Source organism: Petaurus breviceps, unplaced genomic scaffold, assembly GCF_028583685.1.
Source record: "Petaurus breviceps papuanus isolate PSGF00001 unplaced genomic scaffold, PetGlider_PUasm1.0 551, whole genome shotgun sequence".
In the NCBI taxonomy this organism is placed as follows: Eukaryota; Metazoa; Chordata; class Mammalia; order Diprotodontia; family Petauridae; genus Petaurus; species Petaurus breviceps.
In genome coordinates this window covers 12,495,171-12,513,260 of record NW_027186372.1, presented here as the reverse complement: position 1 = coordinate 12,513,260, position 18,090 = coordinate 12,495,171, and the positions used below count along the sequence as shown (strand labels likewise).

At 44.9% G+C, this 18,090-nt stretch overlaps 1 protein-coding gene across 1 annotated transcript in view; it reads right to left on the bottom strand.

Moving 5' to 3' along the window:
- SLIT3 (slit guidance ligand 3) overlaps window positions 1-18,090 on the bottom strand; it is an 818,102-nt gene that overhangs the window by 38,083 nt on the left and 761,929 nt on the right. The window contains exons 28-30 of the mRNA XM_069102723.1: window positions 10,331-10,428; window positions 5,719-5,858; window positions 3,549-3,642 (exon numbers count right to left, since the gene is read on the bottom strand). Coding sequence (XP_068958824.1) covers window positions 3,549-3,642; window positions 5,719-5,858; window positions 10,331-10,428 — 332 coding nt within the window. The remainder of the gene's footprint in view (window positions 1-3,548; window positions 3,643-5,718; window positions 5,859-10,330; window positions 10,429-18,090) is intronic.

Below are 18,090 nucleotides of genomic sequence, written 5' to 3'. Positions count from 1 at the left end.
GAGAGAGAGAGAGAGAGAGAGAGAGAGAGAGAGAGAGAGAGAGAGAGAGAGAGAGAGAGAGAGAGAGAGAGAGAGAGAGAAACTGTGTATGTGACAGCATTTCCATTATTATCCCTGTGTGTAGAGGTTTACAACTTGCCCATAAAAATGTGCTCCAGGATGAAACTTGGCACCCCTGGACTTGGTCAAAGACTCATCTCTGCTTCTTCCTAGCTGAGAAGTGGGAGTTACACCCTTCAGAACATATTCAGGTTGGTGTACATAAATACACACCCTCACAAACACAAATATACATGCACATTCCAGAATGAATGAATGCAGATGCATGCACTATCACAGACACTCCCCGTGCTGATCTGGCTGGTCTGTAAATCGCTCTCTCCTCTCACCAGCTGCATTCTATTTGAAAGTCTAAGAATAATAAGCACAATCCATGCATAAGGGAGGGGAGGAGAAGAGAGGAGACAAGGGAGGGAAAGAAGGCCTTTAGAGACTTCCCTGAGATGGAGGGCTAGCAGTTTCAGGACAAAGGGAGTACTTGGCTTTCTTTAAACATCTGCCTCTTTATGCTGTCATTCTCTCTTTTTAGGGGGAAGAGGGAATAGCACGTGTGGAAAAGAACATGTCCACATAGTACCAGTTCTGCTGAGACCCCCAGTACCTCAGTGATAGTCAGAAGGCTGCAGTCAGGTTGGAAGAAGATACCTTTGTGGGGTGACTGTAACCTCAGAAGAGTGTCAGGCTTCAGGATCAATGTCCTCACTTGCAAAGCTTGTATCAGAAAATATTTTATAACCATTTTCCCTTTCAAGGGAATAGTATATTCTGAATGCAGAGGCTTGGGCTACGGGGAGGAAGTTTTCATTCATTCATTCTCTTGTTGAACATGTATTAAGTGCCTATTATGGGCAAGGTCTTGTGTTAAGTGCTATGGAGGGCATAAAGATAAATAAAAACAGTCCATGACCTCAAGGCAGTCATCATTAATATTTTCCATGCTGTTTTCCCAAGGTGCACTGGTATGGAGAAATGCCAGAAGGCGGTGGGATAGAAGCCCTTCCCCGCACTTGAGAATTAAGAAGAGAGATGGTAGCCATCTGGGTCAAACACAGACATCCATGTCCCACCCTCCCCCCGTTTGTGAGCCTGTGCTGGAGGCTGGAGGGAGGCTGGAAGAGTTAGATATGGAAAGGAGGGGTGGTGGTTGTACCAGATTCTGTATTTCTGTGGGCCTCACTAATGTGAATGTCCCAACCTGCTACCCACTCTGCCCGGAGGAGGCACAGGACTCCCTCTCTATTCAACTCCTTCAAGGCTAAGCTGGAGTCCCTCCTCAGTCTTAAAGCTGTCCCTAAAGATATTAGCTCATTCTGATCCTTCCCTTTTCTGAATTATTATATTCAACACCTGTCTGGTTAAGTGGTGCAGTGATCAGAGAGCTGGGTCTAGAATCAGGAAGACCTGAGTTCAAATCTGGACTCAGACACTTACTAGCTGTTTGACTCTGGGCAAGTCACTTAATCTCTGTCTGTCTCAGTTTCCTCAACTATAAAATGGGGATAATAAAAGCACCTACTTCGTAGGGTTGCTGTGAGCATCAAATAAGATCATATTTGTAAAGCACTTAGCATAATGCTTGGCATACAGGAGGTGCCATATAAATGCTATTCCCCTTCCACTCTAGGCAGCATGATAGGCTGGAAAGAGTCCTGTACTTGGAATCCATAGAGATCTGGATTTGAATCTTACCTCTGATTTGGATATCTATGTGGTCATGGGAAAGTCACTTAATTTTTTTGAGTCTTGGTTTCCTCATCTGTAAAATGGGAATATATATATATATATACCCCACAAGGTTGTTACGAAGCTCAAATGAGGTTTTGTATAAAAATGTTATTAAATGTCAACTAGTATTATTCTGCTTCAGTTTCTTCAACTGTAAAATAGAGTTAATATTATAGCTATTATCCATAAATTTTCCTGGAATTGTTTTATGCAGTGTTAATCCTATTTTCCCAATTAGACTATAGCTTCTTTTAGAGCAGCAACTGAGTCTCATATATCTTTATTTCTCCCACTGCAGCTAACACAGTGAATTATATGTTGACTCATTGACTGAATGATGCAATATTGGCTGGGTACCATCTGCTCATTCTTTGGACAAGTAGATGGGAGCCTCTCTCTGTTCCAGAGTGTGCCCGTGACAGAAAACAAATTCTAATAAAGCTACACAGAGTCAGGGTCCATTGAATCCAGTGTCTAGTGCTCCTCACAACTGATGGTCCCAGATGCCTTTGCCTTGGGCCCCATCTGAAGAAAGGCCTCTGCTAGGCTGCCTGTCCTGGTTCCTCAGCTTCACCTAAACACTGGCTCTCCAAAGCTGGCTTTTTGCCTCTCTTTGCTGGATAGAACCTCTGCAGGAGACAAGAAAAACTATGTCTTTGCAGGCCCCATTTGCTGAATAAGAAGGGAACTATTCGCCAAGAGGCTATGGGTGGTCCCCCCAGATGCCCTGGCAAGCCCTGGATCTCTGGGTTACCCGAGGGTTTTAAGAGGTGCCTGGTAATGGCTCTACACCAGGAACAAGCTATGGGGATGAAGGATAGAGGGAGGTACAGGGCCCTTGGGAACAGCCTCTGAGTGATGCCAGCCACTTCATGGCAGCTTCTTCAACTTGGCTCGGCCCCTGTGTTCTTGGTGTTGGCCCAAAATATCACTCTCTGGCTTCTATTGGCTCTGCTACTCACCGTGGGGACAGATTTACCAATAGGAAAGGGCTGGGGAACTGAGCCAAAGAACCTGACCCCTCCCCAGCACATACATGCACACTCACGCTGGCAGGAACAGCGGGAAAAGGAGAGCAATTACAGCACCAAGGAAAAGTGACCAGAACATCCTTTGGCTTTTATTAGGTCTTTCTGTTTCCCTCCCTTCCCACACGGACCCTGACCCTTGCTTCCATAAAGTAAAACCAGCCCAGGAAGAGAGAAAGAAAGTCAATGGATATGCACATGCTTCCAGGCCCCATGCATAAGTCTGAACAGCATCATGCATTTTCCCACAAAGAGGTGCTTTTGGTCTATTGGACACCCCTCTCATGTGTTTTTCTCCGGGGAAGGAAAAACAATGGCATTTGCCTACAGAAATCATGGATTCTTCATGCCTGCTCATACCCGATTAGGCAAACACACAGGCATCACACAAATACACACAATACCATCACACAGACTTGTTCATACACATGAACATCACATATCTACATACACATTTGTTGAGGTAACAGCAACACATATGCCAGACATCTAAACATACCAGGCACATGTAAATACACATAACCACACTGGAGCAAAACCCCACCCTCACAGACACACACATGCACAGTTGTACAGACACACACACGTATACACAAAACCATAAGTCACAGATACCACAGGCATACACAGCAGAGGGATACACTCACACTCCTGACTCCAAGGGACTCAGACGCACTGAGCTCCAGTCTGCAGCCCCAGGTTTCAGGGCACATGTTCTGGGAGCCTGGGTGTTACCTGAATCCTTTGTCCAGGGAGATACACTTGGCCTCGTGCTGGCACAGGTTTATCTCAGGGATGCAGTGGTCAATCACTTCATCACACAACTCTCCTGGAAGAGGGGAACAGAACAGAAATGTCAGGATGCCTCAGGGGAATGCCGATCAGGAAGAGATGACCCTGGCTTTCCTGAACTACGGGACTTGAAGCAGAGAGACTGAGTCACTGGGTTTCATAGTAAGATAATGATAATCTGAAAACCAGTTTTCTCTCTTTTGGGCCCTTCTACTCCCACCCTCAGTTTCCCCATATTTCTCATGGAAGAGTAATACTCATGTCCTCTGTGCATATGGGCAAGTCTCATTTAGTTACAACACTGGTATTTGTTCACTTTTTGTCTTCTTTTTTTTCTGGATCTGAGATTTAATTGGTATAGGGGAACTCCAGGTGAGAAAACTCCTTTTACCAATGTTGGCTGCAAACTGCTCTGCAACTTATAGCCTTAGAAAGCTGCTCAGGCCACTGGGAGGTGAAATGACTTGGCCAGTGTCACACAGCCAGTACATGCTAGAAGCTGGACATGAACCTCAGTCTTCCTGATGCTGAGGCCAGCTCTCTATCCACTGGGCAACAGCGCCTCTCATTCATTCATATGGGAACAGAAAAGCTGAATGCAGATTAGACTTCATAGGCTTAAACCCAACGAGTCTAGCTTTGACCTGTGACAGGTCAAATGACATACACAGTAGCCTGGAAACAAGTTCCTAGGAATTTTCTTTCAAAGTATAATCAATCAACCATGATGGGCCAAGTACTGCAGATACTGATCCAAAAATGAGAGAGACTTGCCCTCAAGCACCTTACATTCAATGAGAAGGAGGATTGGGGGGTGGAAGCCAGGGAAGGGAGCATTAGTCTAGGGCTGCTGTTCTGAACCCTGGGGTCTGTAAGTCTGTATACTTTAATTATTTATGTGTGTATATGTGTGCATGTAAACATATACACACATACATATATATGTCTATATAATTTTCAGTTGTGTTTGACTCTTTGTGACTCCATTTAGGGTTTTCTTAGCAGAGATACTGAAGTGGCTTTCCATTTTCTTTTCCAGCTCATTTTACAGATGAGGAAACTGAAGTCACACAGCTAGTAAGTGTCTAAGGCCAGATTTGGATTCAGGAATATATGTGTGTATATATATATATATGTATATATATATAAATATAGACATATACACACACGTGTGTGTATATATACATTATATGACTGTATTTCAATATAATTGGTTTCCTTTGCAATCCTATGTATTTTATTTTATGCATTCATTTGAAAATATTGTTCCAAGAAAGGGTCCACAGGCCCCACCAGATTACCGAAGGGGTTCAGGAGACAAATAAAGGTCAAGAACCCTTGGCATAGGCAGTTGGGGCTTTTCTAGTAGCAACTGAATTAATTTTAGTCCTCTGAGCAAGAAAGTGGAAAAGGAAGGTATGAGAGTTGGAGAGGGAAGAGCTACTCTCTAAGACCATCCCTCTCAGTCCTGCTGTGCCATGGCTTCTCGACACACTCATGATAGTACGTTTTGTACAACAGTTAATGGTGTACCCATTTTATCTCTCCATGGAAGTGGATTGCAAGCACCTTCAGGTCAAGGACTGTGCCTGATTCATCTCTGCCTCTCCTCAGTGCCTAGCACATGGGCTTGCACTTAATAAATGTTTGTTGACTTGAACTGAACTGGCAGAGGTCCACTGATGAGCTGTTAACTCCTAGGTTATACCTGTGGTGACTGGTGACACTTCATTTCTCAACCTAATGGCTTATTTAACTGTCCTCATTAGAAGCTGTTAATATATCAAATAGGTGTATTTGGAGGGGAAAAAAAGTAATTAGCTTTGGGAACAGAAGGCAAACACAGCATAAGTGATCACTTTGCCAGGCGTGAGCACAATTGGGAAGGGCAACAACCCACAGTGAACAGAGTAGTCATTGGTTAAATAAACAACCCACTGATTGGTCAAAAACCCACTCCGAGGCAGTGAGGAATCTGTGATTCTGTTGCTGGGGACTGACACGAATGGAGGGACTTAGTGGAGAGGTTGTGGCAAGAGGGCAGACTCTGGTCTTTTTAGGCCGAGTCCTGGGGCATACAAGCAGGAGCCCATGCCCCTCTGCCTTCCCTTACCTGTATAGTTGGGTGGGCACACACACACATAATTGTTGATTCCATCCACACAGGTGGAATTGTTTTCACAGTCATTGTCCTCACAGTCATCTGGGTTGATCTCGCATCGTTCCCCCTCGAATCCCAGAGGGCAGGAGCAGCTTTGGTGGGCAGAAAGAAGAGGAAGAAGTCAGAGGGAGAAGGGGACCAAAGAGGAAGAGAGACTGGGGAGCAGAGATGGTTAGAAAGGCTTCTCACCATGCCCTTCAAGGGATGAGGGAAGAGTATCCGGTTTGGACAAGGACACACAGCAAATCACCTTCTTGGGGGTGGGGGACCCTGTGCCCCTAGACCCCTAGAGGCTGCTTGGGAGAATCCTCAATTCAGGACCACTTTGACCTAAGAGGGACTTGGAGAAGTTATCTACATCAGCTTCTTGATGAGACGGCAGTGTGGTACAGTGGATAGTATACTAGATGTGGAGTTAGAGGACCTGACTCTGCAATCTCCTGCCTGTGGAACAAGTTATTCCTTGTTTCTAGACCTTATTGACCTAATCGATTAACTAAGGGATTGGACCAAATGACCTCGAGGGCCCTTCCAGCTCTAACTGGAAGATCCCATGAGCAAGATTTCATCTCTCTCACTTTCCCAAACTTATGCTTGCCTTTTTCTATTCTCTTGGATACCCAACAGCAGAGCTGCTAGAACTGCCCTTGGGAGCCTTCTCTAGGTCTTCACTTAGCAGTGAGTTCTTTCTTAGGTCTAACTTAAATACTCCCAGCTGTATCTGGAGTCTCCTTCCCCTGTCCTTGAGTTCTGTCCTTTGCAGTCTATCCCTCACCTCTTCAGAGTGGCTCTGATGCTTCCAGACAATTTCTTTGTTGCCTCTCTAGACTCAACTTCTCCAAACCATGCTTCAGACATGCCATGTTCACACTTCATAATTTACTGTCCTTGCTTACTTTTGAGCTCTCTCCAGTGTCTGCAATGTTAAGAAGATGAGGAGGGAGAATGGCTATGGAGCCGGGAACCAAGAACTCACTCAGCTTAAACCATCATTAATCAGAGCAAAGTATTTTCTTTACTTGTCTCTATCTTATTAATAATCTTAAAATAAAAAAGTCCTAGCAGTCAATGACATGTCCTTTGCCTGACCTTGCTCTCATCCCTGGGATCATAGGAATGAGATAAGGCAGAGCAGTTGGGTCTAGCAGCCCTGGGGACATGGGGAGCTATGGCTCAAGGCAATGGGGAGGAGGCCTCCTCATTTATAAATAAGCAATGTAGTCATCTCATCACCATTGCCATGATCAGATTATATCCATTTAAGATTTATACCTTGTCCATAAAAATGTGTTCTGGGATGAAATGTGGTACCGTGGCTCTCCCTGCTCCAGAGTGCTGAGCTGACTTGGGAGTCAGTTTACAAAACTGGGAGAAATGAAAACTAGGCAACTTGGGCTGACTCCCAAAATGCACAGAATCATAAATTTAGGGTTGAAAAGGACCTTAGAAATCATCTAGTCCAACCCCTTCATCTTAACGATGAGGAATTAGGGTCTGAGAAATGAAGTGAGAGGCAGAGCCAGCATAGTTCAGTGGGAAAGATCTTTAGAGACAAAGGCTATCACGACAAGAAGAACTTAATTCAGACCCACAAACTACCTGTGCACCCATGAATGAATCACGTGAATTCTGGAGGCCTCTGTTTCCTCATCTATAAAATGAAAAGGATGGACCAAATGACCTCTAAAGATCCCTCTCAACTCTAGACTTAGGGTCCTAAGTGACCTGCCCAAGGTTACATGAAACCAGGTTCTGAACCAAGGTCTTCTTAGCACCCTTTTTACTATACCATGTAGCCACTCATCTTTGCCCAGTTGCTGACCCTCTTCTGCCCTTGGCCATACTATATTCTTGCTACCACAGGGGGGGATGTTCAGTCTGAGCACACTTAGGCTGGTAATACAACAGTGCCCCTGCCTCTCCCTTTCCATGTTCTCTCTTTTCACAAATTGCCTGCTTAGTCATGAGCCATGAGACAGACCTGGGGCTTTAGGAGGGAAAAAAAAGATCTTGTAGCTGGGTTAGGAAGAAAGTCCTGCCTTTTGGGAGGACTTAGTCAAAGTTATTAATTTATTTTAATTTATTGTTTATTTAAGTTCTTATGATTGCTTGGCGGTGGAGCTTGGGTGGGAGGAGATAGGTTACTACCTAGAGAGAGTCGCAATGTAGTGAGAAGCAGCAAATTGCTGATTGGAGTGTATGTGTGTGTGTCCATGGGGGCAGGAAAGTGTGAGTGTGTATGGGCACTCTTAGGAGAGCTTCCTTTCCTGATGGGAATACCAGTGAGCCTCAGAGAGAAGGGGGTCATGCTAATGGCATCAGGCTTAGAGACTGCCCTCTTAAGGGTTGGCCCAAGCATTGAGAGTTGGAAGGAAGTCCAGAGGTGTCAAAATGTTGCCTGCAGGTTACCTGCCTTTGCCAACACTCCTGAGTGGCCCAAATGTAATAGGGAAACAATCAACAAAATAAATAAAACTGCAACAGAATATTGATAATGTTAATATGTAGTTTTCTAAGTCAATATGTAGGCCGCAGGGATCCTTATAATTTATTTAAATTTCTATTTGAATTTGACACCATTGATCTAGTCCAACCCTCTCATTTTACAGATGAGAAAGATAGGGGAAGGGACTGTGCCCAGAGTCACACAGGTAATGAGTAGCAAAGCTGGGATTCAAAGTCAGCTTTCCTGGCTCCAAATCCAGTGCTTTGTGAACTGGTCAGGCGAAAGAATATAACCCACTGGGAACCCTTTATTCAGAATCTCTAGTTATTTCTAGAACAATCTAGGAAGCTCTGCTGGATCAGCACCATCTTCCTTTCCCCCCTCTCTATATGCTCCTGACCTAAAGAAAGAGAGTTATTTTATACTTGGGGCCAAACTAATATCCTCCCCAAAGTGGAGCAAGCAAGTCGTCATGATGCTAGGGCCATTGCGCACAGTGTATCCAGAAGCTCAGGATGGCAGTTCACTGTCACTCTATCCCCAGCCCACCTCCAACTCCCACCTTGAAAGGTATAAGCATGGCTGGTCTTCTACCTCAGGGCCCTCACTGAATGACTTTTTGCCCCACGAGGGAGACGGTTTCTGATTCTGGCAAACAAAAAGAAATGGTTCACCCTCAGTAGGAATCTGGGTCTGTCTCAAAAACATAAAAGAAGAATCGACCTAATTCTAGTCTCGCCACATCCAGAACTTTTCCTTAAGAAAAACCAATCACATGCATACCTACAAAACAGCCCCAAAAGTTGTTTCTGAGTCAGAAAATTGAACGTTAAGTCCCTCAACTACTGAGGATGGAACCAAGACCTCCTGTACCATACCACTGGTTAAGTTTTCACCTCACTGGCTAGGGATGAGAGCCAAATACGAGAAACAGAGTCTGTTGTCTTGTGAAGCAACCTTTTGCTCACCCATGAATCCCTTGGGTGGGCGCTGGGTCTAAGGATGGGGTTTCAGCCCTTGAGGTGCATTTCCTGCCTCTGGTCTGTCCATGTCACCACCTCCTTATGATCTCCATGTGGTCTCCTTTCGCCCCCATTCACTGCCGATCTGTGAGCCCCAGCACCAGGGAGTGGGTGGCTTGGCATTTCTCAGGCAGGAAAGCTAACCTCAGCTTAAGTTTCAGTTTATAAGAGTAAAGATTTGACAGGCTTGGCAGGCGAATGTATGTACAGGCTAGGCCCTCCAGGGAGAGGAACAGAGAGAAAAAAGATAATTTCTTTCACAGACCACACAGCAGACAGGCTAAGGAGGGCCTCTTCCCGTAATGCTTCGGATAGTCACTTATTTTCCCCTTTTGGCTGTGATGGTTTCAAAGAATTTGACATCAAACTGCCTCTACACCCCCTCCTCTGCCTGCTGGCAAACTAGTCTCAAGCCTCCTGGGGCAGTTGTGGGTTGAATTTCCACTCTCTTGATAGGTTCAGATTTCAGAACCCCTGGTCTGTGCCCCTTACTTGAGGCTTCTGCCTTCTGAGGCCATAGCTTCATAAAACAGGCCCTTAAGATGCTCTCCTTGGCAGAGCCTGGGCCTGCTGGACAGGGTACCCAAGGGTCTGGCAGAGGTAGCCGCTGAGCCCCTTGGTTGGGGCAACCCCCCTCCCCCAGGTTCAAATGGTCTCATCCTCCTAAATCCTGAGGTCTTAATGCTTTAGGCATTAGAGTTAGAGTTAGAGTGAGGATATCAGGCACTCAGCACAGTGTTTGGCACACAGTAGGTACTTAATAAATGTTTACTGATTGGATGATTGATTATGAGGCAAAGAGAAGAGAAGGGAGGATGATCATGGATACTCAGGCAGTCTCTACAGGAGGAAGAGCTGAGGTGGATCTGAGTGAGGTCCAGTGAATTCTGGGCCAAGGCCAGCATAGGTGTGACTTCAATCCTCAATCATGCCCTGTCATCCACAAAGGGAAGGTCATCCTGATGTCTTCAGGCAGGCACAATCACCTCCTTCAGCTGCCTGTCTGGGTCCCAGGGGATTCTAATTTAAAGCTTTCCTGTTGAAGTCTAAGGCCCCTTTGGTGGGTGAGGGAGAGTACTATAGGAGCTCTTGCTACCTGAATCCATTCCTACTGGTCTCGCTGAGGTGGCAGGTCCCTCCGTGCTGACAGGGATTCTGGATGCACGTGTTGATGGGTATGCTGCAATCCCGGCCCTGAAGAAGAGAAGGAAGATATACCAGGTTAGTGATGCCTCCAGTGGATGAGCTGGCCTTAGGAGGTACTTGCGGGGACAAAAAGTATAGGAGACGTGCTTTTGTTCTCCAGAGAATGCCAAGATGTGTTTGGGGAGAGTTGGCTGTGTGTTCAAGGCCTTCCCCCAGCAGGTCTCAGGAAAGCTCAATTCCTTTCCCTTGGGATTCTCTCCTCTTTCATTGTATATGTGTGAGCTTTGTGAGGTTGGGAGGATTGGGAATGGCATTTCTGGTGAGCTGTTTGGTTAATGGTGTGAAGGGGGTGAGGGGGAGGGAGGGAGAGAGAGAGAGAATGCCTTCTGTGTAGTGTTCTAGAGCCCTTTTCTGAAGCCATACACCATGACCCTGCTGAGAGCCCTGGCTCCTCCTGTCAACCAAGCCAGGCTGGCAGATGGGCTAGGGATGCACCTGAGCCTTGGCAAATGGCCCTGCCTGCTGCCTGGCTTCTCTGCCAAGCAGCCTGGCATCATTATCTTGGGAAGTTACCTCCCAGAGGGCTGGGAGGGGTGGCATCCAGGGTGGAGGAGGGGGTGGGAAGCTCCTGCTGCTTTTGTTTCAGAGCCACATGCTCTGTGGCCTGGCCACTTTGCCAGCCATGGGCACTAATGGGAGGCCACCCACTGCCATGCCACCTGTTCCCCATCTGGCTGGGAAAATCCCTTCTCCCTCTCCTGCTCTGCTGCTGCCTACAACAGGATATGATCTAGAATGAGGCCAAGTTATGCTTTAGTGGCATTACCAACAGTCTGAACTGTGAGACCAGGGATTTTGGTATCCCTTAGTGGGGGCAGGTTTTCATCCAAGAACATCAACTTTCTTTTTCACTTACCTTGGATAGGATCATAATACAGGATCATCAATTAAAAGCCAGAAAGAACAGAAGAGGCCATCTAACCAATCTCTTCTTTTTATAGATAAGGAAAATGAGACCCAAAGGGGTCAAAGAACTTGGAGTCTCAGAGACAGTAAATTGCAGAGCTCAGATTCAAACCAGGATTCTCTGACTCCAAATCCTGTCCTTTGTCCATTGTACTATGACGTCTTATGACCCCTGCCTCATCCACACCACATACCTCACTGTTCCTTTACATCTGAGTGATACTGTGTCCATTCTGGGGTATGTATGTCCTTTGCATGTATATACAGACCGCCCTTTCTGTCTCAGACTTTGGGCTACCCAAAGTCAGAGCCTTCAGACCTCATGGTATAGCACAGTAAACAACGAATGGCTAAAGAAAAGCGATCTGCTTATGTTGAGCATGATAACAGCCATGTCAAACCAAAGGATCTCAAACAAAGCTTTGGCCTGGTTTGTAAATGAGACTGACTTCTGCTTCCTTATGTGATTTCAGGGCTGCAGGTGAGGCTCTTCTGTGTCCCCAAATCTCTTGTTCTCCTTTATGAAGCAATCTTTTTTATTCAGTAGCGAGGCACCAGGATCATTAAATACAAATATCCCTAGGTGGTAAAACCTACTGAGAAATTCAAATTATGGTGGAAATGAAAGATATAGCCGATCCTTTCCTGAGAGCATGGTTTTGATGAGGATGGGAGTTGGGGATGGCAGAGGGCTTTGGACACCCGAGGGGTGCAGAAAATGGAAGTTAGGACTGACACTTTGCCTACATGGCAATTCTGCTCAGACCTAGGACTGGACAGAAACTCCTCCAAAATACCTGCTACTCTATTTACTGATTGGTGCCCATGTTATGTTTCTACATTATAAAGTAAGTTACTTAAAGGTAGGGACTTTTTATTGCATTTCCATCTGCAATATCCAGCATAATGCTTTGCACACAGTGAGCATTCAGCTAATATTGAATTAAATTGACTGAAGAAAGAGTGTGAGCATTAGGTCTTTTTGAGTCTAATTCCATTACTCTCTCTACCACGTCTCTCTACCTAACGCAGCTCTGAGGCAATATATGAGTGCAAAGGCAGTGTGGGTAGAGTGTTGGACTTGGAATTGGGAAGATCTGGGTTTAAATCTCACCTCAGAGACTGAGTAATTGTATGACCCTGGGCAAACCACAGCTTCTCTTTACCACAATTTCCTCATCTATAAAAAGAGGGGGTTGGGATTTGATGATCTTTAAGCTGGCTACCAGCTCTCCATCTATGATGCGCTGATCTCCAGACCCAGCTGACAGGGCCTGCCCTATACCGGCCCTTTCCTTATTTTATTTTATTTTATTTTTGCTTTTTTGGAGGAGGGAAGGCAGGGCAATTGGGGTTAAGTAACTTGTTCAAGGTCATACAGCTAGTTTTTGTGTTAAGTGTCTGAGGCCAGATTTGAACTCAGGTCCTCCTGACTCCAGGGACAGTGCTCTATTCACTGTGCCACCTAGCCACCCCATCCTTTTCTTATCTTTCCCATTCTTGCCCAATGTGTGCTGGCCACTGTCGTCATGGAAACCCATGCTGACCTCTCCACTTACCTTTGCGCCTGGCACAGAATTAGGCACTTTTGCCTAATAAATTGATCTATATTTTAACTTAATACATGAATGAGTGAGTGGATAAATAGCATTTACTAAAATTGGTTCTAAATTCACCCAAGTCAGCTTGTTTCTTTTTAGATGAGTCCCTTAAAAGTGGGGAATTAGGTGAAAATTGCAGATCCAAAAAGGTACGCTGGGGCAGGTAGGTGGTGCAGTGGACAGAGTGCCAGTGCCTGGAGTCAGGAGCACTCACTTTCATGAGTTCAAGTCTGGTCTCAGACACTTACTATCTGTGTAACTCTGGACCACTCACTTTTTTTTTTTGGCCTCAGTTTCTTCATCTGTAAAATGAGCTGGAGAAGGAAATGGCAAACCACTCCAGTGTCTTTGCAAAGAAAACCCCAAATGGAGGCAGGAAGAGTCGAACATAACTGAAATGACCGAACAACAACACAAAGTGATCTCAGTGAGAAGGGCCGGGATGGAACCCTGAAGGACAATGGAAGGAGAAAAGCTTGGGGAGGAAGATTCTACTGTGCATGGGGCATTCCCGCTGATCTAGCTGCTTCAGGAATTAGCGACTCGGTGTCAAACCCTGATTGGAGAATGTACTTTGCATCTTTCCTGAATGTGATTCAGATCCAGGCAGCAGCGCCTGGCACTTGATGAGACTGTAATTGGGCATGACGGTGGCACTTTTCAGTGACTTCCTTGTCCTCGTTAATAAATCACTATTGTCAATTTTTAGAAAATTAGGTCAACTCCATTCTTTCCAGCCTCATTTTTATTTAAATCCACAAGATTTATGATGTTCCTTGGCCACATTCCCCTTTCTATTATCTTCAAGACTTAACTCTTCGAATGCGAATGTAGGGCAGGGGTAGGGGAGCCTGGTCAGTATTCGAGCAGGCTGGGTTTCAGGGACCACTGAAAGTAGGAACGCTTTCAGACCCAGTCTGGAGGATGGGGCCAGGATGTGTCTGCATGAAACTGAATCTTTGAAAAAACCAGCCAAATACTGGACATTTGATTCACACAGCACCAAAATACAGATGTGTTGAAATGTTCAATTATTGCAACTTTGCAATTTTTCATCTGATTGGCTGATGGCATAGTTTCCTCAGCTATTCACTCACAACTACGGGACCTTTTTCTCCATATCCTATTAAGGGATGGGAGAAAATCATTACAAACTCTTGATTGATTTCAGGGATGAGACAAGAGCAGGAGGGGTTAAGATAATGCACAAATACCCCAAATCTCTATTTAGGTTATACGTTTCTAGTCCCACTCTCCACAAAAATTTTAAGGACCTAAACTAGAATATCATAATATCACAGCTAAAAGGGACTTTAAAGGTCATCATGTCCAACTCTCCTCCCAGTTTTATGGATGAGGAAACTGAGGCCCAGGCAAGAGAAGGTACTCCACAAAGTCACCCTGGGAATCAGTGGCAAAGACCAAGCAATAACTTGGATCTGCTAATATTCTCACTGCTAATATTCTTTGCACCAGAACACATACCATTGGCCTTTTCACCTCCATTTGAGGATGCTGACAAGTATATAAGAGCCAAAAAGCCTTTCTGATCACTGTGTTTGTAACCGAGCATGCATGCATGCCCAGCTCTGTCAGTGAATCCAAGCCTGGGCATCAAGAGCTTTAGCAAAAGCCAAGGCCTCCCTCTGCATCCCTCTAAAGTCTTTGTAGACATTCACATGTCTACAAACAAGCTATAAATAAATGCTTTTCTCCCTCCAGTGCCCTTGAAGAGTACTGTCTGTTCTCATATTGGATTTTATAGAAATCACATATTATAGCCAGTTGTATGAGGGCAGCAGCTGACATGCAGTCATCCCTGCCAATTCACAATGTTATAGTCAGTAACCCCCAGCATGTCACATTTGGCATGCACAACCCGGGACTGATGGGCAACACCAACCTGGAGAATAGCTTACACAGGTTGGTGATTGAAAGCTGAGCTGAGCACTGGCCTAGGAGTCAGGCAACCAGCCTAGCCCAGTCACCAACTAGCTCTATGGTGTTAGACAAGTCACTTCCGTCTCTGGGTCTGTTCCTTCATCTGCAAATCAAGAGGGTTGGACTAGGAGAGTTGTCAAGTCATGGGATCAGAACTAGGCTATAATTCTCACTTAGATACCCAGCTGTATGGTCATGAACAAACCATTTTACTTTTGGGGGACTCAGTTTCCCTTTCTGTAAAATGCATATAGTGATACTTGCTCTATCTACCTCTCCAGGTTGTTAGGAAAATGCTTTGGAAGCCTCAGTGATGGTATTAATAATACTAATAACAACTGCATTAATGTAGTTCTTCAACCTTACCTTTGTAAACTTAAAATGCTTTTTTATTTTTATACTTTTGCCTGTAGAATCTATAGCTTCTTTTGAGACTTTGATCACTTCTTGTAGCAGATCTGTCCCAATTCCCTCCAATCGTCACTTCCCACCCCCTGGAAGTTGCTCAATATTTACTTAGTATGTATTTTGCATTTATGTAGTTGTCATGTTGCTTTTCCACAATAGAGTGTAATCTCCTTGGGGGCAGAGACTGTTATGTGTTTGTCCTTTGTGTCCTTAGCACCTAGCACAGAGCAGGTACTTAATAAATGTTTGCTGAATGAATGTATAATTTCATTTGAGCCTCATGTGAGGCAGGTAATATAGTTATTATAGTTTATATAGTTACAATTAATTACATAATTATAATTAATTTATAAATAATGTAATTAATTATGTAATTATAATAATATAGTTATTATCCATATTTTACAGATTGGGAAACTGAGGTTCAGAGAGTTCAAATTACTTGGCTATGGTCATATACCTAGTGAGCATCAGAACTGGGATTTGAATATTATTGGATATGCTGAATTCTATCAACAATTACAAGTCTCTGTAATATGTTATTCTTTGTCTTGGGCCAACTGAATCCCTCTCCTCCCTACATCCCTGAGTCCTTCTGTGATTTTGTTTCACTTCAGCAATCACCTATAGCTTGCTTTTCTCCATCCTCTTAACGTCTGGAAGTACAAGAAAAATCTAGTCATTAGGAGTTGGCATCAAGTCCAGGTGGAACCAAATTCGCTGGCACAGCAACCATCTACAGGATGATTCCTGGCCCAGTGAGCTTTCTGCATCTCAGCCTTGCTCCCCATCTTTCTTCATTGCTCATAGGAGGAAACAAGCCAGACCCGGGAAGTATCCAAGCAGAGTGAGATGGACCAGGTTAAGAGGGTCAAAGCTCCTTCTCAGTTTATTAAATTAAATAGGGGCTCTGAGTGTTAGCGTCCTTCCAAACCCCAAGTGAGTTATAGTTTGCCCCTAAAGCAATGGAGAAAAGTGAGAGATATGTCTTGGAGCTGCCTCTGCTGATCACAGGCACACAATTGTGGGAGGGCCTGGCTGAGGTTAGCAGCTCAGGTCTCCAGCTTTCTATTGTGGTCTAGCTTCTCCGCCAGCAAGGATGCCTTGGCTACACCAACTGTTAGTGTGTTTCCTTCCTTGATTCCTTCTTTCCTCCTTCCTTCCTCTCCATCTCCTCCTCCCCTCTCTCTCCTCTCTCCCTCTCCCTCTCCCTTTTTTGCCTCTTCTCTTTCTCCTCCTCTCTCTCTCCCTCTCTCTTCTCTCCCTCCCCACCCCCCCTCTCTCTTACCATCTTGTGGTACCTCTTATATTGCTAGTTACCTGTTCATGCTTGGGTCTTATATTCCTAATTATTAGATTACAAGTTTCTCAAGGTCAGAGTATGTGTCTCACCTTTTTTTGTAGGGCTCAGTGCTAGACACAGCCACTCAGTAGATACTTGTGAATGAATATCTTTTCTTTCACCAGACTTTTTACCCTTATAGGCAGGTGAAAATCCTTTCAACATATATTTCTACTCAGCAGCTTTATAATCACAGTCTCAGAGTTGAAGCGTCCCTTGGGGCTTATCTAGTCCAATCCCTACCTGAACAAGAATCTCCCTTATAATAAAATGGTCAAGTGGTGTTCTGGTAATTGGAGCCTGAACAGCTCCAATGTGGGCAAACTCCCTCCCTCCCAAGGCAGTCCATTCCACTCTTTGAAGGCTCTAATTTTTAGGAAGTTTTTCTAGAAGTCAAGTCTAAATATGCCTCTTTGTAGCTTCCATACGCTGACCCTGGCTTTTCTCTCTTGGCCAAAGCAGAGCAAACCTTGTCCCTCTCCTATACACTGGTCCTTCTGTCCTAGTAAACTTTCTCTCTTCTAGGCTAAACAACTAAACTTCCTTCAATTGATCCTCATGAGACATGAACTTGGGACCCTTCACGTTCTGATCACCCACTCCTGGGTGTTCTCTGACTATTCTAAAATATGGCACAAAAGAACTCAACACAATATTGCATATGGAGGCTGATCAGGACTTAGTCTTTGGTGGGACTATTACCTCCATTGCCTTGGATACTATGCCTTGCTTAATGCGGAATGATAGCACATTAGTTACAGAGGCTCAGTGCTAGTCACAGACTTTCAGATGAAATGATGTATATAAGGAGTTTTACAAACAATAAAACCATACGCATATAAGTTATTACCAGGGCTTTTATTATTCCTCTCTCCCTGGAACATAGTGTGGTGTGACAGAAAGCACGCCAGATTTCGAGTCAGAAGAGGATGCTTCTTGTGACCTGCTTGACTTGTGCCAAAGGAAGGGATTGTATTGGATGACCTCTAATGGTGCTTGTGGTTCTGAATCCCAGGAGCTGTGAGCTCCTTTACTTTCTGGGGTAGTCACACCTGGGAGTGGGGAAGAGGCACATGACAGGACAGTCCCCACTCTGGTTCCATTCCTTTTTAGAGAGAGGCTCTGTAGTGTGCCTCCTAAACATTCTGACCCAGGTCTTCAACTCTTCCTGCATTCTCTCATTAATGGCCAAGTATGCAAAGGAAAATGGGTCAGGACACTGCTGTGTCTATGAATCCGGCGAGCAGCTTACTGGTGTCATAATGGCGAGATGTGGTAATTCCTGTCTAAGCTCAAGGGGATATCAAATGGCTTGCATTTCATCCCAAACTAGACCTCCAGCCAAGGCCTTTAGGTGGCACTCTGATACCATCAGCTAGGGACTGCAGGAATAACTGCCTTATGAGTCCTATCCTTAGGACTGAAGTGGGTTTCAAGTCATTGAGACTACAG